At 42.7% G+C, this 23,248-nt stretch overlaps 1 protein-coding gene across 1 annotated transcript; it reads left to right on the plus strand.

Annotated features, from left to right (window-relative positions):
• Positions 1–6,781: 6,781 nt before the first annotated feature.
• Positions 6,782–21,845, plus strand: LOC141918741 (RNA polymerase II elongation factor ELL2-like). The gene is made up of 10 exons (XM_074813608.1): positions 6,782–6,834; positions 7,018–7,181; positions 9,816–10,075; positions 12,797–12,921; positions 13,064–13,151; positions 14,169–14,697; positions 17,003–17,069; positions 20,471–20,642; positions 21,552–21,596; positions 21,735–21,845. The coding sequence occupies exons 1-10, from the start codon at positions 6,782–6,784 to the stop codon at positions 21,843–21,845; spliced, it is 1,614 nt and encodes a 537-aa protein (XP_074669709.1).
• The last annotated feature ends 1,403 nt before the right edge of the window (positions 21,846–23,248 follow it).

Genomic DNA, 23,248 nt, shown 5'->3' on the forward strand with positions numbered 1-23,248 from the left:
CTTCTGGTTTAGAGGCCGTGTACGTGTTGCCGCTGGAGGTTAGCGCTACTTCAGAGGTCCCGCGCCGCAGACCACCATCAGACCGGACAAGCTACTGTAAAGGCCTTAACCGAAGGCCTTAATACCTCCTATTAAAGCCAAGTTGTCTTAAATAAAAGAGTCATTGTGTGTCTAACTACCCATGCAGCTCCTTGAGAAATTTTAGGAGACTATATTCACCTCACATCCTTCCCTTTTGCATGAAGCAGGGAGGGAGGAATCATCCTTCTCGAGCAATACTGCTTGCAAACTAAGTTTTCATGCATTGCATTAGTGGCATTCACTACTGGCAGACGCCTTGCTACTTAAAAAGTTACTGTCTTCACAGCGCTATAGAGGTACTTGAGGTGGCTACAATTAAACTGTGCGAGTTTGATTACATACGCAGGTTTTCACCAGCTGAGAATCTAGCTCATAGTGACAAGATCTATAAAATTAGCAACAGGAAGAATGGGAAACTCAGTGTTTTGTAAAGCACGACATTGAATAGGCTATTTGTGAATGGTCACACTGAACACCTTGTGCTTTATCACCCATTATTTATTTTAGTGTGATGTGACTTAGCCCACATGGATATTGTTAAAATGTGTTTTACTCCCTAAATTCCTTCACAAACAGTTTGAAGCACATTGCATGTTACCCCTCCACGGAGGGAGCGTTCCAAAATAAACAAAGATCTCCTTACATCAAAAAACAAAAGCACCTTCAAAGAAATCTTTCCTGTTGCTCCATCTTAGCTGTTGCCAAATGGGAAGGAAAAGCAAAAAGAAGAGCAACAAGTTTTCCAGCAGAGCTTGAAGAACTAGTTCAGGGTCAACGTGTACCACTTCAGTCTGAACCGGGCTCCGTATCAAATCCTGTTCAAATTTAAGTAGCGTGCTCGCTTTCCTAGTGACTTTCACCCAACACTTGTCTTTTACAGTAAAGCTCTAGTTCTAAAGTAGCCTTTCATCTTTGTCGTATTATCCACAGTTTTAGCTGCCTACAGAACAGTCGTTCTGTACCGTTTCCACTCCTGTTTAGTATTACCAAAAGTTTTGTTTTCTTCTTTTGGCAGTGCAAAAGAAGTACACTTGATTTTGTTTCCAATTTCCTAAGAGAGGGCTGTGATCAGAGACAATAATCACTTTACAAAAGATTCAGGAACTTAACTTACATTGCTTCAGCCTTTTTCCTCCCACCCCCAAGGACATTCACCGCCACACTCCTCTGAGCACCGCTTTCGCTATTAAGTGGCTTAGTGAGGATGTTACTCTGCTTTAGAGAATGCTTTCCTGGAAACAAGTTCCAAAGAGTCTCTCTCCTCCTGCGTTCAATGTGTTCAGCATTCACTATCAGCTCTGGGATTTACCATGAACTCAGAAAAGTCTGTTCTCCCTTTCCATCAAAGATTAGAAAAGGTAGGGGTTTCTACAGTTGCAGTGAACTGGTTGCAGGAAATCCCTTTACCAAGAACGAACACTGCTTCACTGGAATTAGATTCTCCCTATCGCTACTTTAAAGATTCTCACAGGTGTCAGGCCAGCATTAAAGGGAATCCACCAGTGACTCTGCAGCCAGCATTTTCTATGCTCTGTCCTCTCCCAGGAGACTGGAGGCTTTTATCTGCTCTCAGTCAAGAAATACTCACTAGGCTGAAAGTCTACTGTATGCTTTTGGGAAAGCTGCACAGCTGGACGTAGAGGCTGAACAGCACCGAGATTTCTTTTCTAATCTTTTTCAAGTTCCACACTTCACACTGGGGGGCACTCGAGGGCTGATCATTACAGTACAGTATGTACAGTATGAAACTAGCAATATGAAAACCTATTTATTCTCCATCTAAGTTGTTGAAGGCAATTAATACTTTTATCTTCCTGTGTGCTTCATTGATGGGGTACATAAAAGGAGAAATGGAATGAATTCTCATATAATTTTAAAAAAAGAATCCATCTATAAAGTTACAGTCCCAGGAAAGAGGTGGGGCAGTCTACACGTTAGTCTCTTGCTTAGTGAATAATACAAAAGACTTCTACATGACTACAAATAAACAACAAGTCGCTGAGCTGCAGAGTAACAGTTCCAGATCTGTGCCTACGCTCTCACTTTAGACCCAGCCTGTCCGAGAGACCTTCAGTCAGCAGCTACATTCCACCTCAGACCACGACATGATAACAAGATTTGCACAGCACAGTTATGAACCAAGCATTTGGCCAGTAGGTTCTTCCTGCGGCCATGACCAACACGGGGTGCAGATCACATACCACAGAAACATCTAAACGCCTAATCACATTATTTATGCCTCAAAAAATTAATTTTACTTCCTGGCTTTTGCCTCAAGAAATTGTGGGCATCGAAAGAAACCCTAAAGCAAAAGCAGACAATTCAGAGATACTGTTACACACATGCGGACGCCACATCGAGGACAATTCTCACAGCAGCAAGATCAGCGCAGTTTTGCTGCTAGAAGATCGCAGCCCTGCGCTTCAGAGCTGAGCTCTTCTCTTACTGTGCTGCTCAGGCAGGCGACCTCGAAATACACGGCACAGCCAGGAGGACCACGTGCAAAAGAAGTCAGGTGAGAGAACGTAGAGCGTCACAGCAGAGCCCACTTCATACAGCATGGCACATGCAGAAAGATCTCATGCCCACTAGAAAGCCCTGCATAAGCCTCTGGAGCCTAAAGTTTAGACAAGAATCTGCATTTCAGCAGCATCACGCTCAAGTGACACAGATACAGTATACCAATCACCAAAACCTAAGTCAAGCGTTAAGAAGATGATTCATGAACAAAAAGTTCTGCTTAACAGTACCGATTGCTTTCTAGGATCACTGCAACAAATTGTATTTGTCCAGACTGTAGAGCGTATTCAGTGTCGTTATCCCTATACATTACGCAACAGTCCCCAGAAACATTAAGAACCTGCTGGTCGTCCCTCAAGGGAAGGAAGCAGTAGTTTAACAAAAAGCATACTTGCACTTATGGGGACTTATGGGCAACTTATGGGCACTTACGCACTTATGGGTAAATTTACAGGCACACGAAGACCACCATTCTTCCCTCCACTTCCCCCCAACAGTTGTAACTGAACATTTTTTCAATTTCTCCTTCCTCATTTCAGTGTAAGGACTATGGGAACACACAGACTGTGGGAAAACAGTGACTGAGAACAAACAGCAGCAGAACAAACAGCATTGTCCTTGGTCAGCTCCAGGAGACAGCAGGTCTCCGCAAGAGCACATCTCCACCCAGACAACAGTGGTTATCCATGTCTGGATGCACTGCCTAGCCACACTGCCAGCAACGGAGCAATTATTAAAAGGATCAACATAACTTACTTGTGTTTTACATTCTAACAGAATTATTTATTATTAATGTTATCTTTTGTTTCCCTTCAAACAATGGGCCCTGTCAAGAACGGGTTAAAAACAAGCACACCGACACAACCTCCCCAGAGCCTTGCCAGCTGAAGGGGTGAGCCTCTGCCTCCTCAGGCACCGGAGACCAGCTCGATGAAGCTGGCCAGCTGAGAGTTCCCTGCTGTGGGCTCAAGTTTACAATTCAAAGTGACTATTTTTTGACAGATGTTAAGTTTCCGCATGAAGTTGAACATCATGCTATCATGTAAAAAGGCGAGAAAATACTTCAGCAAGGGCTTACTACAAAGCTGATGGATATGAGCATTTCTCCCAGTTCTCACACAGACCTGAGGTGTTTCAGCAATTATCGGTATCCATTCCTCTCTTTAGAGCTTCCCTGCAAGCAATCAGAACTAGATGCGATCTTTGCATGAAATGAATGAATGAATGAATGAATGAATGAATGACAAAGACTCCTCAGCATGATAAGAGATAGTGCATCGGGGGTATTAGGATCAGGCTTTAATGCCCACAACCAGTCTCAGAGCCATGTTCGAGCCATAATGCATCTAGAACAAATACCAGTGCTACACAACATCAGCTGTCCAAGGGCTTGGGTCCCCACCCCCACCCAAAATATAACTAAAGAACAATGCAAAGATTAAACAGGTTAATTCTCTTCCTCTATCAAGAGAAAAATAAGTGTTTCTGCTCTCTATTTACAGCTATTCATAAACAAAGATACAACACATTCATCTGTAGAAACTTCCATTCAGGTCAGAGAAAACCCTTTTTAAACATTAACAAGTTACACCTCTTCAGCACTTCCTGTAAAATAAATATTACCTATAAAACGAAGGTAGTATTGTAAAGACAAAAGAATAACTACTTCAGGAGGCATATCCCACTGACTTTGGGCAATACCCTCCTGGCAGCTCTTTCTGACCCAAGAGACTTTCTGAACCAACACCTACCACAAAAGGTGTTTTCCTTCTTCAGCTGTTAGCTAGCAGAGATCACTGTTCTTCTAATTCAAGATTGTTTCTCTAGAACAAGTGCACTTTCCACTCAACTTTCTTCCCCGAAAGGAATCACCTTAATGGTAAACTGCAGTGGCAGAGAATTTTATGTGTGTAATACCTCTGGAGAAACCAGCGTTCAAATCAAATCTTTACAGAACCAAAATATCTCGGCTGTCTATAGGAGATGCCGACACTTCAGAGGGACTCTCAAACTCACCACCTTCGCTTTCCCCTTCGAGTGAAACGCCAAGAAATTGAGGAAACCTGCGATCCATACGCCAGCTGCTTCTCCAAACGCCAGCACACACAGACCTTGCTACGCAGACCCTTTGCTTGCGCTCAGCTATCAAGCATCTAAGGTGCTGTCTGCACTGCCAGAGCAGTGAACATCCCCAAGATACTGTCGCTGTGTCTGACGGCTGCTGGTGGAATCAAAGGAGGCTCCTCTTCTAAGGTCAGAGAAGATCGTGATATGGGCAAAAACAAGTGAAGAGGAAAGGCCAGTGGTGATTTGCACATGGCTGCAACAAATACGCAGCATAGTGCTTACACAGTGGAAAAGCAACAAAGGCCTCAACACCCTCTGCTATCACCTCACTAGTTCCTAGACGCTGAAGGCTGTACCCCACTCCCACATGGCAGAATAGCAGAGTCCTTTAGCTGATGGGCTCAGGTAAGGCAAGTAGAGAACAGCTAGAAATAACACTGCCAAGATATTAGAAGAGAACATAAATCGGTGACCTTATCCATAACTGCGTGACCATGGTGTTTCAGAACCCAAATGTAATACAGCAGCACCTTGTCCTGGTTCTCTGAGTCAAAGTGAACAGTGTTAACATCTCCCGAAAAGGCAAGAAAATGCCCTGCTTTTGCATTAAGTTTGCTTCAGCTTCTGGAAGATTACGTTCAGCGTCGTATCAATGTGGTCCAGTGGTGTTGAATAACTATTTCTCCCATTTGATTAACTGGGCTATCACAGGCAGAGTTTATGCACTGATCTGGGAAGCTGATAGCAAACAGGCACGTGGACGCTGTTCAGGTTCTCAGTCACAGGCGAGCTTCTGCCCTCAATTTCAGAACAGAGATTTCTCTAGATAGTGGGTTTTGGGAGCAATAAGCGAATGAGCTGATTTAATAGCTCTTTGCCTAACAGGAGATCTCTCACCATCCCCGTCCTCCTCTTTGTCCCCTTGCGCTAGGTCTCTTCTACTACAATACAACCTTTCAGTGAACTCATTTAACTGATGGGATTGGCAAAAAGCCGGATGGTTTAGTGGCAGACCTGGGCAAGCCTGGGGCAGTGTGGGCTTTTGGTTTTTTTGTGGTTTTTTTTTTTTGGTTAAACTGTATCTGAAAGGGGCCAGACAGCTGCCACAGCTGGCAGAAAGCAAGCGGCAGGAGTGCATGCCAGGGCTGAGAGGTCCTGCCTCCGCTCCTGGCTTGCTCCTCCCCAGCATCTCTGATGACACTCTCTCCTTTAGGAAGGAGCACCTTCAGTTAAATTAAACTGTGTTTTTTAAGTAAGATTAAATTTAAGCTGCTTTAGCTCTGAATAATTCCAGATAGCATGTCTAGGTAGTTTTAATGTGGGTTTAAGAATCTTCTTCAAAATCTAATCAGACTAGCGTTCGTGAGGTCCTTTGTAGCCAGCTCTCAGTTTGTGCAAAGTGCCTGCAAAGTTAATGCAAGACTTGTGTGGTGTTACACACAGAGTCATTTAAAAGAAAATAAAACCAGAAAGGACCTCTGCAGGGTGTCTAGTCTAATTTTGTGCTCCAGTCAGGTCTGGCTTCAAAACTGTCTTGGATTTTGAAAATGCCCAGCCTGAGGGGAGGGATTACACATCATCTCAGTCAGTGCTCGACTGTTCCTGTGGTGAAAGGAAAGAGGCAACGGATAAAAGCTGTGCTTTAGATGGCAAGAAGGACCTTTATTTCTGTTGCAAATGCAGGGATTTCGGAACAAGGGATCAATACCTAGCTCTAGGCTATGGACAGAACTGTAGCTGGATCATCTTGAAATGTTGGTCAGGGCCTTGGTCCAGCTTCGACTTTCAGAAATGACGTGGTAAATTGAGACACGAGATTCTTGACCCTTCTTGGAGGCTTGATGGGGAGTTTGAGGGTGGCTAAAGTGTTTTTGGGTGAGCTAAAGCCAGTATCCTCTCTCTGTTCAGAGCCATTGCAATGGCGGGTGCCACACAGTGTACTCGTTAAGAGCAGTGACAGTTAGGCCAGTGTAAACGATCTCAGGTGGAGGGGAGGAGAGATGTGCCCACCTGAGAGCCGGGCGGCTGGTGGAAGGCCCCTGGGGCGGGGCCTACCTGACGTCACAGGGCCGGTGTAACTGCCCGAGTTGTCCTGGCAACAGTCATTACAACAATGAGCCACCAACGCTGCGGGCAGCCTGCCTCTCAAGCACACTACACGGACAGGTAAAACTGATACCATTTGGACATGCAGAGACAATTTGGAATAGATTTACGCCCTAGCTAGCTGTCAGGACTGGAAAAAAGATTTTTCTTCACCTGTTAAGACAGGTTTAAAAGTTCCTGATACAACCATGCTTCTAAACGTGAACTAGCGCTTGGGCTCAACCTTTTCCAATGTTTTTATAGTTCTGGAGCCTCTCAACTCAGTTGCCTGGGACTTATACAGAACAAAATTACAGTGTGTACCACAAGTGATTCCTATCCGACGACCAAAGCGTGCATGGCCCAGCCAGAAGAGGAGTTGCACAATGGAAGTGCAAAGGTTATTAAACCTGATGGGCCATTTTTAGGTATGGCGGTGTTTCATTTTTTACTAGATGCCTGTATGTTTTTAAACTCAGTAATTCATTTTTTCAGGATTCTTGGGAAAGTCGGTGTGTTCAGAGATCTCTGATGTAGGTAGCTTGCTCTCATGTTACAGTCTGCCCGTGCTGCTTTCAGACATTGGCCCTTTTTTTCCCCCGAGAAAGCCTGCCAGTCGTTCCTCGTTCCCATATCGCTTGACTGGTTGAAATTTTGACCACTGAGGTGAGGGATTTTACCACCCCATGCCCTGAAATTCTCTGGTTCAGTACGTAACGTTTTGTTTTTGTGACAGCACTTTTGAGGACCTAAATACTGTGCTAAGTCATTAGCCTGAATTTGTAATCTAAAAAAATTCACACTGAGGAAGTCTCATATACAAGTTCATAGGCTTTATAGGAAAAACTTTGCTTTCCACACTTGCTAATGCTGATTAAATTTTATTTATGTCTTGGCCATCAGTAAGCAACTGCTACCACAAGACCATGGTTGGTTTTCAAAAAAAAAAAAAAAAAAGTTAAAGTAAGGCAATGCTGGCATGGGAACATGGATTTCATCATTTTCCACAAAACAGAAAGCATTTAGGTGGTATTGTTTGTTATTAAACTGCTCTGAGTACCGTTTTCCTGAGGAGCCTGGAGCTGGCTGCAGAGAGGTGCAAGGTGAGCATCCCCTTTCTAGGCACTCAGTGGTACGGGCAGCGGCGGTCCTGCCCGCAGCAGCGAGCTGAACCAGGTACATCCATCTTCATTACGTAAAACAGGCTCTCACTTGGCTGCGGCCGCAGTCGTCCGCCAGCACGGACATCCCTGACAGCGATGGTACAACGCTTGCTCTGCCTCAGCAGGGCGTTTGAAGCCAGCTTTGTCACAGCTTTTTGGAGATACAACACTAAGTGTGTGTGGTCTTGACACTAAGGCAGCTCAGCACGGGTTGATACAGAGACATGGAGTGGGGACTGCTTCCCCTGTATTGTCTAAACTGCTCTTTAACGGCAGCGTGAGAGGAGCCACTTTCATGGATTTCAAAACTTCTCCTTGGGGAAGTTCTATTTTACATGTGAATGATCTGCATGATTCCTGTTGGTGGTTTAAATAGATCTTAAGCGAATATTTAACATTAAATAAATGGGGTCTGAAGATTGACAGTAGGACAGTTAGGATATTTGGGGGCACTTTTGTTTCAGACTGGCGTTGAGGAGGCTCAGGTAGGACAGGTCTTGTTGCTGGTAGGTCACGGGGGTGACTCTGCAGCGTGCTTCATGCAGTACAAATCAGGAACTGCGGTTGTTAATCATGTTAATGCTTGGTTATGTTCTCCGTTATTCTTTTTAAGGGATTCAGAGACATGACTTTAGGAGGTGTTTTGTTTGAATGCTGGTTACACCATCAGCTGTGCCGGGGGTGTGTGTGTGTGTATCTACACAGAAATTAACTTGTCCTGATGTTTGTAATGAATTCAATTTAAAACTGCTAAGTTCACACTGTTCAAAAAATGGAACTGTGTGCATTTGCATGATTAGGTTTCTTCTTGAAAACCAGAAGGGCAAAGTCCAGGGAACATGCAGGGTGCCAAGGTTATAAAGGTTTGGCCTCCACTGCAAAACGGAAACAAATTCCTGCTACTCCTGAGGACAAGCAGTACCTAAGCACAGCTCAGTCTCTGTGTGTCTGATGGAGAGAGCAAGCTCCAGATTTTCTCACCAATACTCATTAAGTGTCCCTCATGTACCAAACGTGAGCTGTTGGTTTCAAAAAAATAGCTGCTTTGTGTCACATCCTCTGTTGGATTGCAAACAGGTTTTACTACAATGATTTTCTGTAACATTCTGATACTTTTTTTTTTTTTTTTTTTTTTCCTGCCTGATAGCAGAGCAAGGAGCTCAGGTCTTTTTCTGGAAAGCTGAGATTCAGCTCGGGTAGTGTTGGTTTTAAATTCTGGATGCGTTGCTTGCGCACACTTGCATTGTTCCTCCAGTTGAGAAACACATCTTTTTATAGAGTTTGATCCAAAATGCTGTGCAGGCCATGTTTTAAAACTTCTCCGGCCTTGATCCCAAGAACTGTTAAATTTTGGGTGTACTGTTGCTGACAAACCTGGGGTTATTTAACAAGAGGGGAACGTTTCAGCTTAAAACGTGGTGTAAGTTATGGTAGCTCAAAAGTGATCAACACCAAGTGTTGGTAGTTTCTTTAAGCAGTGATGTGATTAATTGTGTAGACTTGTTCTCCCTAGGCATTTACGGGGGATCCTTTAGTTATATGGAAGACCTTTGCATCACACTTGGGAGTACTCTCCTGAAAAAAATGCCCGATTTTGAGTATTCGGTGCTTGAGCTTATAAACTGGAAAAATAATAAAAGCACCATGTATATAAATAATCAGTAAAGCCTTCCTACCGGCATCACTCCCCAGTTGTTTTAATACTGAATATTTCTTTGTTAATGCCCAGCTCGATGCAGCTTTGCTACCTGTATTCTTATAGATCTTGAAATGCTAACTTAAGTCATTTTTAGAGTTTATCTGGCTTGGTAAAGTCTTTAAAACAACTTCCTTGTCTTCTGCCAATCTCCCACATCATTCTCTTTTTTTTTTTTTTTTTTCTTTTTACCCTTATTTCAGGAAGAAAAGCACAGGTCAGAAAAGCACCACAAAAAATTCCAGATCCTGTGCCTGTGAGGAAGAGATCAACGCCCATGAACCCTGCAAACATAATAGGGAGGACTTGCACACAGAATGTGGTTTGTCGGCGGCCGTACAGGGATAGGGTGATTCATTTGTTGGCACTGAAGAATTACAAGAAACCAGAGTTACTCACTCGCTTGCGGAAAGATGGTGTCTACCAAAAGGACAAGAATTGCCTTGGAATGATCCTTCATCAGGTGAGATCATAGAGTTTGTGCCAGAAATTTTTCCTTCCTGCTATTCTTTTCAAAATAATTTTGAGCTGTGTCACTTCAGTGTTTAAATCAGAAAATAGTAAACAACTTAATGCTTCTTGTTGAAGTTTTTCAATAAACTTCATGCAGATGCCCCAAACTGCAAGTCAGTGTGAGGAAAGGAAAGACAGATGAAAAAATTCTTGGCGAGTGGTTTTGTTTTGCTAGAATGCCAGGCAGTATTAACTATTTCTAGCTTTGTTTCTCCTAATGTCTTATTTTTTCCCTCTCTCTTTTACTTGGACTGCTTAGTTGAGAGAAGTTGACTGTGCGTTCTCTCAATTGTGTGAAATAGTTTGTCATAGTACTTCATGGTTTTTGTGACGAGTTTATGTGGAGAGAAATTTGGTAACTGCAATCGCATGGGTTAGTACTTCGTTTGAACGTGGCTGGTGGCCTGTAAGTGGTACTTGACTTCCCTTGGGATCTGTCGGAATTGCAACCAAGGGAAGGGTGTTCCAGCGAAATCGTAAATGCTAAAGGTGGTGGTCCGATTTTGAGCATATTATTTCTTTGCTATCATGTGGACTGTGTCTTTACCTTCCTTGAAACTTTTTTTTATTCAGTAGCTTTTCCAGTGCTCCTTTAAGTTCCACCTGTATTTCTTTATCACATCCCTCAAAATTATTGGTAAGTCTATAATGTTGTAGAGGTGAAACTTTTAAGCTGCGTGTTCAAGAGCGTCACTTATTAATTTGCTACAAAAACAGTTCAGAAAAGGCTTCTTAAAGTACCGTAAGATGCAGTGGCTCCTCCCTTACTTTTCAAATACTCCCTGTACCCACCGACTGTGGCTGAATTAGGCACGTATTAATGGGTGAAGTAGGAATATTTCCTACTTGTCTAGGAAAAAAGTGTTTGGGAACCTCTTAAAGTGAGCAAAATTCAACATTTATACAGCTTTGGTTGATCCTACACTGAATTCTAAAACCTCATTCCTTGAATATGTTAAGTGTTATTGTTTTGTTTCCCCAGTGCGATGGTAGTTGTTTTTTTTCCACCCCGAAGACAGACACAATTTAATGACAGCCATGTTCTTACATACAAATTGAAGTAGTCAATCTATATTTTAAGTTGGTTATAAAATTCTAAAAGCTCAGCTCCCTAGAGCGTGAAAGGTGCAAAAACTTCCTCTTGTCCCATTATGCTTGGCAATGTTTAAGGAGACTTTCCTGGAGTCTGTTTCCTGTATGTGGTGTGAACCTCAAGGAACCAGTACCTCAAGGTACTGGTTTGCATCAGAAGTGGTCGTGTTAGCAACGCTACACCCTGAAAAGCCTTGCTCATGTTTTTCTTAGCTCTGTAATGAGTTTTTTTTTTTTGTACATATCTAAAATCAGCAGCCTGAACTTGCTAAGATCTGATATGCACAGATTTGCTTCTCTTAGAATACAGCTTTAGTTGTTTTTAACAAGTGAATTACTGTTTAAGGGTATCTTTGTTACTTTTAATTATTTTTTTAGATGGGGACAGACAGACGTGGACACAGGCATGAATTTGCAGTATTTGCCATGTTTTAGAGGAAAAAAAAAATAGGCTGAGCTGAAAAGTGGTGGTGGTGTGTTGATGAGTAGTTATTCCACATTTTGTGTCAGGCAAAGAGAGATAGTTTTGGGGGTTTTCCCTGAAACTCTGAACAGGTGTCAGGTGATGAAGTCTAAACCAGCACTTTGGGTGTCAATGATCTCAAGGGCTTTTTAGCTCATTTTAACCTTTTGAGTATACTTTGCATTTTTCTTAAGGAAGCTATAAGCCCATTTTATTTTCAAAGGTATAGAGCGAGGCATGCACACAAGCCTCTCGTGACAATACTGAACCCTGCGTCTGCAGAAGGAAGCGCACATCTGGCCTGCACACCTCCCCTTAAACATTTCAGCACTAAACTATCGTTAGACATGAGTACAGTTACTTTTTTCCCAATTGGTAAAACTTTGATATGGCTTAAAACTAATGGGATAGATGAAGAATTCATCTTTGTACCAGAAGGACTTGTCTAGCGCTAGTTAGGTTATCAGGTACAACTGTTCAGTAGACAGATACAGTTTCTTGTGGCTCAGGCACTTGAGAAAGAAAAGCAGTTCTGTTTCTCAAGACAAATGATGACATAGTGCGTTCATTAATGTGATGATGGAAAACAGGCGTTGTTCCAAGCACAGTCTGTGCTCTGCCATTGCCGTATAGCTGTGTACAACCAAAGAACAGCAGGTGTCCTCCTGAAGTTGAACAAATCTGAATTTGTATGTGGAGATAGTGTTCTTCAGTTCTTAAAACCAAACCAAAACAACAAAAAGGCCCAAACAAAAAAAGGCAAACAAAACCCCCCACAAAACAGGCCTCTCAGCATATTTCATGCAGTGAATATTTAAAGTTTTGGCATAGTTTGCCTTGATTCCCAGTGCTGTATTACAGACCCCTGGTGCAGAGAGAGGTTTGCAGCAGTTTGGGATTTTCTTACCTTCAAATTTCTACATCCCAAGTTGACCACATTTTTAAAAATTGGTGCTCGTTACATGAGAGCTACTTGGATCTTCACATCTAAAAAACCCGGAAAACTGGTGTGTGATTCTGTTTTCAACTTTTATTTTACTTTGCAGTACCAATCTTATTTCTGCAGTGTGCATTTAGGTATCATGAACATTTATTTTCTTAAATGTCTGCCTATAGGTAGCCAGCCTGAATACAAAGGATAATTCTTACAGTCTGAAGGATCATCTGTTTAAAGACATTCAAAAAGATTGGCCTGGATACAATGAAATCGATAAACAGTCATTGGAGTTAATACTTTCTAGGTAAGTTCAGTCTCTAGGGGAAGGAAAATTGCCATTTAAAAAACTTGTTCTGGGAAATGAATGTCTGTCTTCCCTATAATGAAAGAGCTATGACATAGACATTTTTTGCCTTGTAACCTGAAATGTTGGGTCATGCTTACAGAAAATTAAATTCATCTGAGGATGCCCCCAGCACCAGTCATTCGGGATCTCCTGTAACTCCCAGTAAAGATGGCCCATCAAATGCTCAGGTATTTTGTACTTTTTTTATCATTATTTACAGTGTATTAAGATTTATCACACTTTACACTGATGTAAAAGTTGTGATGTGAAGCACTAATATTGTCTTAAACACATGAAAACCTGAAGCATTTCTCTTTGATTGGACGTTTCTTCCTTTTAAAGGCGGTTGCACTGTCAAGGACTGCAAAAAAACTTAGTCACGTAGCTTTAAGGGCTGCTACATTTAGTGTTCTGTATTTCAGAATGTTTATTAAAATACTTAAGATAAGATGGGAAGCACAGAAAGCCTTTCACCACTGAGCTATTTACATTTACACAGAGGAGGGAGGGCACACCTCTGTGTTTCCCTAACTTTCTTTCAGAGCACGAAATGGTGCAGGTCCCAGGGACCTCTTCCCACCTGCCTCCCTACCCACAGAACCCAGATTTATTCCAACAGGGTGGCACAGAGCCGTGCCTGGGGCTCCCGGCCCAAGCTGCCGCTTGTACATCGACGTGAGCAGCGTGCGCTTGCTAGAGGAGAGGATGTGAACCAGCTGGAGAGCAGCTGGGACAACAACTGCAGCAAAACTGGGGGGTTTACCCGTTCTTATCGGCTTTGCACATCACACGCTCTGAGAAGCATGCCGCTGCGTGCTTCTCGGGGCCGCTTTAGGACATCGCGTGGCTGTGTGCCAGCAAAAGCTGACTCTTCACCTGGTGTGTCCGAACGGAAATCGGTGCCTAAACGGTACCAACCTGACCTCCTCGTTTTGGGGAAGCCTTTGCTAGAGCTGCTGAAGAGAGTGTCTTTCTCCCAAAGCCTTTTAGCTGTAGGTTTGAAGAACGACTTGTTAATCATAAAATTAGAAACCAAGGATGAAAGAAACCATGTATTTAGCTGCAGTACTTCCTCGTTTGACAGCTAGTTTTGGAGAAGAAAGATGTGTTTTCAACAATTGCCAGTTCAGAACTGTTCCTTTTCCAGAACGGGAGCAAAACTTAGTTCTGCTGGTTTTTACGGGCTTTTTTCTTTATTATCACAGAAAAGGGTCTTGGATTCCTCTTTCATCGGTCCTCTGAACAAAAAGAAGAGGATCTCTCGCCTGGGCAGTGGAATCCCGTCCCCGCTCAGAGACCGCTTGTCTGCCTTCAGGGAGAAAGCTGCTGCCGCCCCTCCGCCGCCTCCCCGCCCCACGACCACCTCCATTCCCGCTCCTCACCCGCTGCCTGGGGCGCGCCTTCACGCTTCCAACCTGCCAAAACCTGCCAGCTCCACCTCCCCCAGCACCCCTGAGGGGCAGGGGACACAAAACCTGCCCATGGACAGCTTCAGTCCTAATAGCACTAAGGCCTGTGAGGACCAGCAACAAAAATACACCTCTTGGAGTTCTTTGGGGATCCCAGAGCCTGCCGGGGTGCAGGTGAAGCCTCCTAAGTCCACAGGCAAGAAGCGTAAGGAGAAGCATGAAGGCAAGATGCAGCACACTGTGAGTGTGAGCATGGAGGAGAAAAACCTCAGAAAAGAAGAAACTGCCGAGCTGAGTACATCCTCCTGTTTGGATTCGGGTGAAGGTATTAATAGGCTGCTTTTCCTAACTCCTGTATGGGTAACCGTGGTGCAAAGAGACCTGTAAAACGAGGGACTGGAAACACAAATGGTCTATTTTTTCACTTGGCTTTGCCATTATCCCTACTTTATGGTCATGAAGAATCCATATTGGTTTTCCGCTGTTGTATTACCTTGTAAATGTTAGTTCAAACAGAACAACATCAAAAAGCAGAAGCTGTTCTGCTGGAAGCTTATCTAGAATTTGGTTCATTTTTAAGAATTCTCCCTCTGTAGTACAAAAATCGTTAGAAAGAAATCTGAAATGGATTGCTGTAGGGCAGAAACTGGTTAAAAGGAAGAGCTAGGAACTAGAAAAACACAAGGAATGGAGTTTCGTTTTTCCTTAATTTCCAGTAAACTGACAGTTCACTGAACTTACTCTGCTTCTTCCATGAGCCAGTTTTAAGGTCCGCGAGCTGCAGATAAAACCTGTCACTGGTTTATGGCATGCTGGCTTACTGAAACACATAGATCAGACTTAAATGTATTTCATCGCGTATCACAATGCAAGGTTCATCAGCCTCTGCCTTTTCATGGAGAGCCTAAAACCTGCATAAACTGGCATGAGGTTTGCTGGAGTTTTGGTCTGAACTGTGCTGTGAGCTCCTCTCTATCTGCAGAATTTATTACTTCCAAAGGTGTACAAACGGTGTGCACTGAAAATGGTATTGAAAAGATAAACAGCAGCCCTCGGAGAATACTTGATTTCTTGACACACACACACAGAGAGTAGGGCAGAGTTCAGTTCCTTTGTTAAGTCTGTGTGTTGTCGAATTTCAGAGGTTTGACGTGCAAATGAGAAGTCAGGTTTAGCCCTTTCCTATCACAGCCCAGAGGCGTGTTTGGACTAGGCAGGGTGCCTCTCTGAAGTGCTGTTGTGCTTGTAGACAAGGGTGCTTTGAGATGCTCTTTTCACTTTTACCCTGGACATACTACACAGTGCCCACGTGGCTTGGGATTTCTTTGCAAATATTTGTGCTTTGAGATATTTATGAATTTATATACAGGTGAGGGTCTTTCTGCAGATGCCAGTAACGAAATTCTGAACAGCTAGGGAAGGAAAAATCTGCACTGCATTTCAAGTTGGTGCTTACACTGAGCCATGTCAACAAACACACCTGAATTTTTGGAAATGAAGCGCTCGCAGTGAAACTGTTCACCTAAGTTGTATTGTACATACCGCGACCATTAATATTGCTGTTTGCATTTCTCTCAAATGTTGCTCCCATTTTTACACCACTTTTTCTACTGCTGTACTGCGTAATAATTTTAATACTAAAAGTAAAAGAATAGAGTAGAACATCACATGATAGTTCTTTTTTCCCCATGACCTAAAGCTCGGAGAGCTTAGAGATTGCAAGAACAGTTGAGCTTTAGCAGAAATACTGTGTTTAAGCAGTGGCAGTGGAAGCAAACAAAGAATATATAGGACTGTGTGTTTTTTAACTGCAAGACCCCAGATGAAAAGCAGAGAGAGATTACCAAGATCTTGAGTGTTCCTCCGTGTTCCAGCTAACTTTTCCTTATGGCAGCTATTTTTCTTATTTATCAAAAAGTCGGGAGGCTCCTGAAATATTCCTTTAAAAAGAGGGACTAGAGATTAAGTGTACCGTGCTCTCATAATGCCGTTTAAAAGAGCAAAAGAGCAATTTACAAGTGCAAATAACTTTCAAAGCCAGTTTTGCCACGTTAATGAGGAGCAAGTCTTTGTTGCAGGTCATTGAAGCCTGAATGCCGGGAAGCTATATACAATGCTCCTGACTTTCCTGCTTAGAGTGCTGAAATTAAATCTGACCTTGGATATCTGTAATTGGCAGGGAAGGAGGGATAAAAACATGGCATGAAAAGAACTTCAGCTTTCTGCTCTATTTCTTGCTGGAACCTGGACGTTGAGATACATCTATATCTACATAGATACAGATACATCTCAAGCTGTTGTCTTTTGTGCAGCCACATCTGTTGCTGCATAATTTGAACGGCTGTGCAGACGCCACATCGTGTCTTCAAATAAGAAAAGCTGACCTTGGGTTAATACTGCGGTAGCGCAGAACCTGTAGAATAAAGTAGCCGTGCCCTCTTTCTAAAGCCCGGTACTGCCTACTATGGAGAAGGTCATGTGAGCCCTATTATTAACTTACAGAGCTTATTCCAAGTAATTTACTGTGAGAATAAAACTCTAAAGGATGTTTTCAAGCCCATTAAGCTGGTATTGTTTGGCTATATTAAAAATCTGTTTACCGCAAGTGTCAAAATTCTGCTTTTCTGTAGGAGTTGAAGAAACTTGCACTGCCTCCACAGGTTCTCCTTCAGCAAGCCAACCACCAGACTACTTCACGTGAGTAAAATAACAATTAACTTTCTTGCCACTCATTGAAGCAGATGGAAAATCACCTATAAAAACTCTCGTTTAGCTACAAAATTGAGAATTGACCAAAATGTAGTTTTAGAATAATGACAAGTTCCTTCAAGTCACCCAGCTGCCTCATTCAACTACCTGCAAGTTTTACACTCTGAGGGTGTCCCTTAATTATTGCGGTGCGAAAAGAAGCCATAAAAAGTATTTTTAATACCCTTTAGAAGAAGACGTAAACCATTTAATTTCCTTCTTCTTCAAGAACACCATAAGAAAGGAACATGAACCTGCGCTGTTTTCTTTTTAGAGGCAAGGCAAATCAGGAGGAAAGCTGAATGCTGGAATCCATAAATTTGAACACCTTTCCTGCACTTTCACTGCTTAGTGCATTCTAAGGTGGAAAGTGGGGAGGGAAGGTAGCAGACTTTAAAGTCCAGAGTTACAAAGCTTATATGTGAGCTAACGGGAGTTAACCGTCAAAGTTATTTCTAAAGCTTTGATGTAAAATGGTCACTGGCTAACTTGAAGCTGCAGCAAAATATCCAATTTCACCGCAGAAATGCAGACCAAAGAGCTAGAGAAAACAGGAGAACCTCAGTTCAGATTTTAACTTTTACCTGCTTAATTTTGACTACAAAGCAAGATAAAAAGACATTAAACTTGCATGTGAAAGGTAACATACCTACAGTGACTGCCATGTTGCAGTCTGTAAAACTACAGAAGGGCTTCCTGGTGAGTTTACTTTTGGCTCCTGAACAAGTTGTCAAACATCAGATTGACATTTCCAAAAAGCTGAAATTTACCTCCTCTATAAAGAAGCTTTTCATCCGTGACAAGTGTTAAAGAACTTGCTTTAAAATGAAATACCTCTAATACCAGAATCATTTGGTTGCCTAAATAGTTTTTGACAGTATCAAAACTTTCCTAGGAGGAGGATTTGTCTTTACCGTTGCAAAACAGGGAAATAGCTTCTGCAAATGCCCAGTGTCTGGGCTTTTCCCCCACTGTTTTACTGGTGGCCTTTTTTTAAAAATGCGAAAGTTGAAGGAGGCCGCAGCGGAATAATTGTGGAATAACGTGGTCAGCGCCACCTGAATTTCTAATAAAATGGGCTTTTTGGGGGGAGGATGGGCACAGTGGGGAGCAGTCTAAAGCTCTTTCCTCGGTTGGAAGGATGAGTTTGAGAAGGTTTTGAGGGGCCTTCGGTGCTCAGAGTTGGAACGAGCACCCCGACAGGTAAAGCCAGGACGAGCCCGACACTTCCTAGCAGCGCAATTGCCCAGCGTCAGCCGCAGCAGCGGTGCTGAGCCCATGGTCGTGTCTGCGGTGCAGGAGAGAGGGAGAAGTGTGTTAAAACGCTGCGAATTGCCAAGTTCAGCAGCTTCTGTCAGAGGAGTAACATCAGCAAGGGAGGTCAGGCCTCCGCCTAGCGCTTGAACTTCGGAGCATCTTCTGCCTGTGCTGAAGCAGACGGCATGGCAGCGCTGTGCGTCTCACTTACTCTGTTAAGTGATGCTCCACGGAAAGACTGAAATAAGTCTGTCCCTGCAGGGAAGCAGTTTAGTGCTTCACGTGTTAGGCTGAGAACTCAAACCGATGTTTAATTCTCGGCCTCTGCTGGGTGCCAATGAAGCGATCCAGCTCCCCGCTGTCTGCTTCCCAGTCAGCTGAGGGCAGGGATACTGAGGAGAAAGGTTATTTGATGTAATCTAGTATTAAAGTTGGATGCCAATAGCCACTGTTAAAAGTTTAAAAAAAAAGCCAACACAAACCCACCACCACCAAAAGACCAACCAACCAACCAACCAACCAAAACCCAAAAACCCCAAAGAAACCTTCATGCAAGGTTTCATGAAGTTGGTTTAGTTCTGACTGGGATTAAAAACCTTAACAAAGACTTCCCTGTGAAAGGAGCAACATCTGGAGCAATCTCACAGATAATCTACTGGCCACAGTGTCCTGGAAAAAAATTAGGGTGTGCTGTTTCAGACTGATCACTACAGAAAGATTGAAACCTGGGAGCACCTACAGTTTGATCCAGTTTAAAGGACTTTGGTAGTTTATTTCAATTTCTCTTCCTGTCTAAGTGCTCTATAATTCATGAGTATAATCACAGCTTTAGCATAAAGATACTTTCCATCTTAGTCTAAAGAAAGATGCTGAGAGTAAAGGAACTCAAGCTTTTTAGGCAAAGCTTAAGGAAGAGCTAGACAAACCAAACAGATTCACCTTTCTCCCCACTTCTATCCCCATTTCTTGCCTCTGCACATGCCTACATTGCGAGTGCTCTGCTGGGCTCTACTCCTGTGCTCAACTCCTGCTGTGGGATGTAACTGTGCACAAGCTTCACAGGTCCTTCCCAAAATGCTGGGGGGCACCTGTAGTTTTCTTTTAAAAACCATCCAGCACTCTAACCAGGTGCCTCTGGCCTGGGATACATCACTGAGCAAAGTTGTCATCTGCATTGGTGCAGACTTTCAAGTTGTTAAAGTTTTACTGCTCGTTAAAATTAATCTAAAGGTGGTTTGAAGGATTTGTCCCCGTGTGGAGGTGCCTGTGTCACCCAAAGAGAACAGGGTCTTTAGGCTAGGAGGACCAGAAGCACTGGTGTGACAGCGGTGGGAAGTCCTATCTATTACTCGCATTCCCGCTTCATCTTGGATTTGCATAATGACCTTGTTAAATCTGCTCCTGGTGATTTGAGGGAGAGGGGAATGAAGAAAGTTTCAACCGCTTCAGTGGCTTTAAGCATTTAAGGGTTTTTCCCTCCTTAGGAGGTGATGTGATGGGGTTTCTTTTTGTTTCAGACCTCTCTGCAGTTTGTTTGTGTTGCTGTATTGCAAGTGCCTTAGTTGAGTGGACAGCAATGGAACTGGTGTTCCCTAAAATAATAAAATGTTATCATTAACTATGCTTGGCTGTTAGGTTTTTGGCTACATTGGTGCCTATCTGACTGCATCCAACACTGTAAATGTAGTCCCTTCCAAAAATGTAATGGAAATGAATTTTCAAAAGTAAATATAATCTAATTAACTTCTCCCTTCATAGAAAGAGATTATAATCTAGCAGTTTCTCTTCTCTCTCTGAAGCTGATGCATTTATTGATCCTTCTATATTTGAATGATTGCTTATGTTTTCTAAGTATGCTACGCCTTCCTTGTGCACCTTGTGAATGACACTCTAAGAAGTAAAATATTAGCAAACAGCTCTCACAGAAATATGGTAGATTTCTGTCATTACCTAAACGCTTTCCCTTGGAGCACGTGTGCTTACTTGTAGAAGCAGTCAGTCACGTAGTTAACTGACTTAAAGCTTGGGTGTCTGTGCTTGATATTCATTATGTCCTTGGTGTGAAACTGCATGTGTGCTTATTTTTGCACCAGAAAATACACAGCCATAGTCTCATACGAGCAACGCCAGCGTTACAAGAATGACTTCTGTGCAGAGTATGATGAATACAGGAACTTGTATGCTCAGATGGAGAGTATCAGCCAGCAATTCAGGAGTCTTGATGCACAATGGCACATGCTTTCTCCAGGTTCCAAAGAATATAAGGTAAAGAAGGATAAAAGTGTCAGGATTGTGTTTCATCTCCCTCTTATCCCTTCCAAAAGCCCACATTTTCAGCACAGGCAGACCTTTCAGTATATATATCTGTTAAATTATATGGACGTGGTTTTAAAACGAACATCTGAGACTGAGTAACCGGTCGCAGGGCTGGAACTGCCAGACTGGCTCATGCTTCGCTGTCGAGGCGTGGGGGTGCTGCGGTGCTGTTACACAGACCGGGGAGAAGATTGGAAGCACGTGGAAACCAGCAGCTGTAATGCCAAAGCTTTCCTGACCCTCTGTTTCCCATGGTTTTATACACTTAACTAAACCTGCAGCCACAGGTTACCCATCTTCCTGATGCTAGCTATGATTCTAGCAGAGAAGGGTGTTCAAAAACTGATACTCTGGCCTTCCACGCAGACTTCTCTGATTTGGACATACAAATTCCTCATGTTCAGTACCAGAATTCTTTAATTCTGTGTGCACGCTGAGGATTCTTGGCTGGCGTTTTTTTAGTTTTTGGTCAGATTGCAAGTGTATTTGTGAGCAGAAGGAGTATTTTAAAATCCCTGGTACTGCTCAACTAGACAAAGGGAAACCTTTTAGAATGGGCATACATCCTCAGACCCTGTGTGGGCTAGCCTGGATTTTTGAAGCTTGAAAAAACCCTGCAAAAAGTTGTTCAGCCCTCAAACTCCACCTGTCTGAGCTGTCTGCGAACAGACAGCAGCGTGAGCGACTTGTCAAAGGGAATCGTCAAACACATGCCCCTTCTGTTGCCTATTTACATGTTTAATTGCATATTTGGGGTGATGTGGGGGGATGGGAGGTTATTTTTGCATTTTCTGGTAGTAGTGAAATGTTCTTCATGTTGTCTTCATGTTTGTTTGTTTGTTTGTTTTTTCCTTGAAGATGCTTTGTGAGGAAGTCTTAGAAGAGTACCGAAAGTTGAAAGAGGTATGTGTAACACCAGATTTGTGGGAGGTAGTAATCACTGAGCCTGGCTCAAGGGTATTTTTAAGCAAAGGACATGAAATATTCAACTCTGCAGAAACGTTTTCATGCCATGATTTTCTTTTTATCTTATCTTTACAGTCTAGCCCCAGCTACTTTGAAAAGAAGTGTAGATGCCAGTATCTCCACAGCAAGCTGTCCCACATTAAGAAACTAGTAGGGGAATTTGACAAACAGCAACAAGAGTTCTAGCACTAGTCTCCTGCTTCGACCAGGACACGTGAATGGACAGAAGCTTATTTATTTAAAACTTAAGATTAGTTTCTCTAAGATTCTAAAAGGTAGCATTGAACTTTTTTGTTACAGAAGTTTCCGTATTAGCAGAGTTAACTACTTTTATTGTTGTTGATGTTGCTTACATGTGTATTTAAAGCTGCTTTTTCTGGTCCCTTCTTTTCTTCAAGATTTTTGTTTGTCCATTGAATTAGTTTTAGCAGTAGATAACTGGGGAGCCAGTGCCTTTACTATGACGTTGTGCGCATATTAAGAAAAAGTTGTAGCAAACTGAAATGCTGATGGATAGATGTAAGGCTGTTTTCTGACCTTTCTTGTTAATGCAAACTCTTTGCCTTAAATGGTAGAAGGTTTAGAAATTAGCAGAAAACAAAAAAATCACATTGTTTTGGAGGGTTAAAGAGGCACGTAGATGTGCGGTATACAGGGCATTTTGTGACAAAAGAAACTCGCCCCTGCAATTTAAACTCCCCGTTGCAGTGGCTGGTTGCCTTAAGGTGTTTGGTTGTGTATATTTAGTGTAGTTAAATCATGAGCTGCACTGCTTCCCGCTTTGCCGAAGCACCTGGGAAGCACTACGTGGCCTATCGGTGTCTGGAAGCGTGTGCTTGTACCGCGTGTGTGCGAGAATGTGTGGGTGTGAGCGTGTGCGATGGGGAAAAAACCAAGCTGCTGCTCTAAGTAGGCCAAACGCTCAGGTTAAAACAACTGACGAGTGTTGCTGTAGGCTTTTTCCTACAGAATTGCTACTTGTGTTCTGGAAGGTGAGAGCATTTCCATTTCGGTCATTTGTCAGCTTTAATAATACTGGGGAAATTGATACTTTACCAAAATGAAACAGATATATAGTTTGGGGGCAAGATTATGGAATTAGACATGTAGGTTACCTATTTATATACTACTTAAAGTATTTTTTGAAGAGAGATATGCAAAGAAGCTATTGCCTGCATGAAATAGGTATTTAAAGATTTTTGTCCTGGGTGCCAAGAAGACAACAAAGAGGAGATGTATTTAACTATAAAATGATGTGATCACCAAACAGCACAAGCTTTCATTTCATGAAGTTTTTTTGTGTATTTTGATGCAAGCCATTGCTTACTTTATCAGGTGAAAACACAGGTTATTTGGTCAAAACTGAGCAAAATCTTTGTGTGTCTTACTGTGTTTGTCTTTTCAACGCATTGCCAATTGAAGAGGGAAGCATTATGTTTACAAATCTGATTTTGGACCTTTTGCCAAAGTTTTGGTAGTATTGCTGATAGGCAGAAAAAACTGTTGTATTATCACTGTAAACCAGAAAACGTCTGACTGCCAGAAAACACGCGTTCAGGTAAATGGGAGCGATGGAATTTTTGCCTTAA

This window comes from Strix aluco, chromosome Z, assembly GCF_031877795.1.
Source record: "Strix aluco isolate bStrAlu1 chromosome Z, bStrAlu1.hap1, whole genome shotgun sequence".
NCBI lineage: Eukaryota > Metazoa > Chordata > Aves > Strigiformes > Strigidae > Strix > Strix aluco.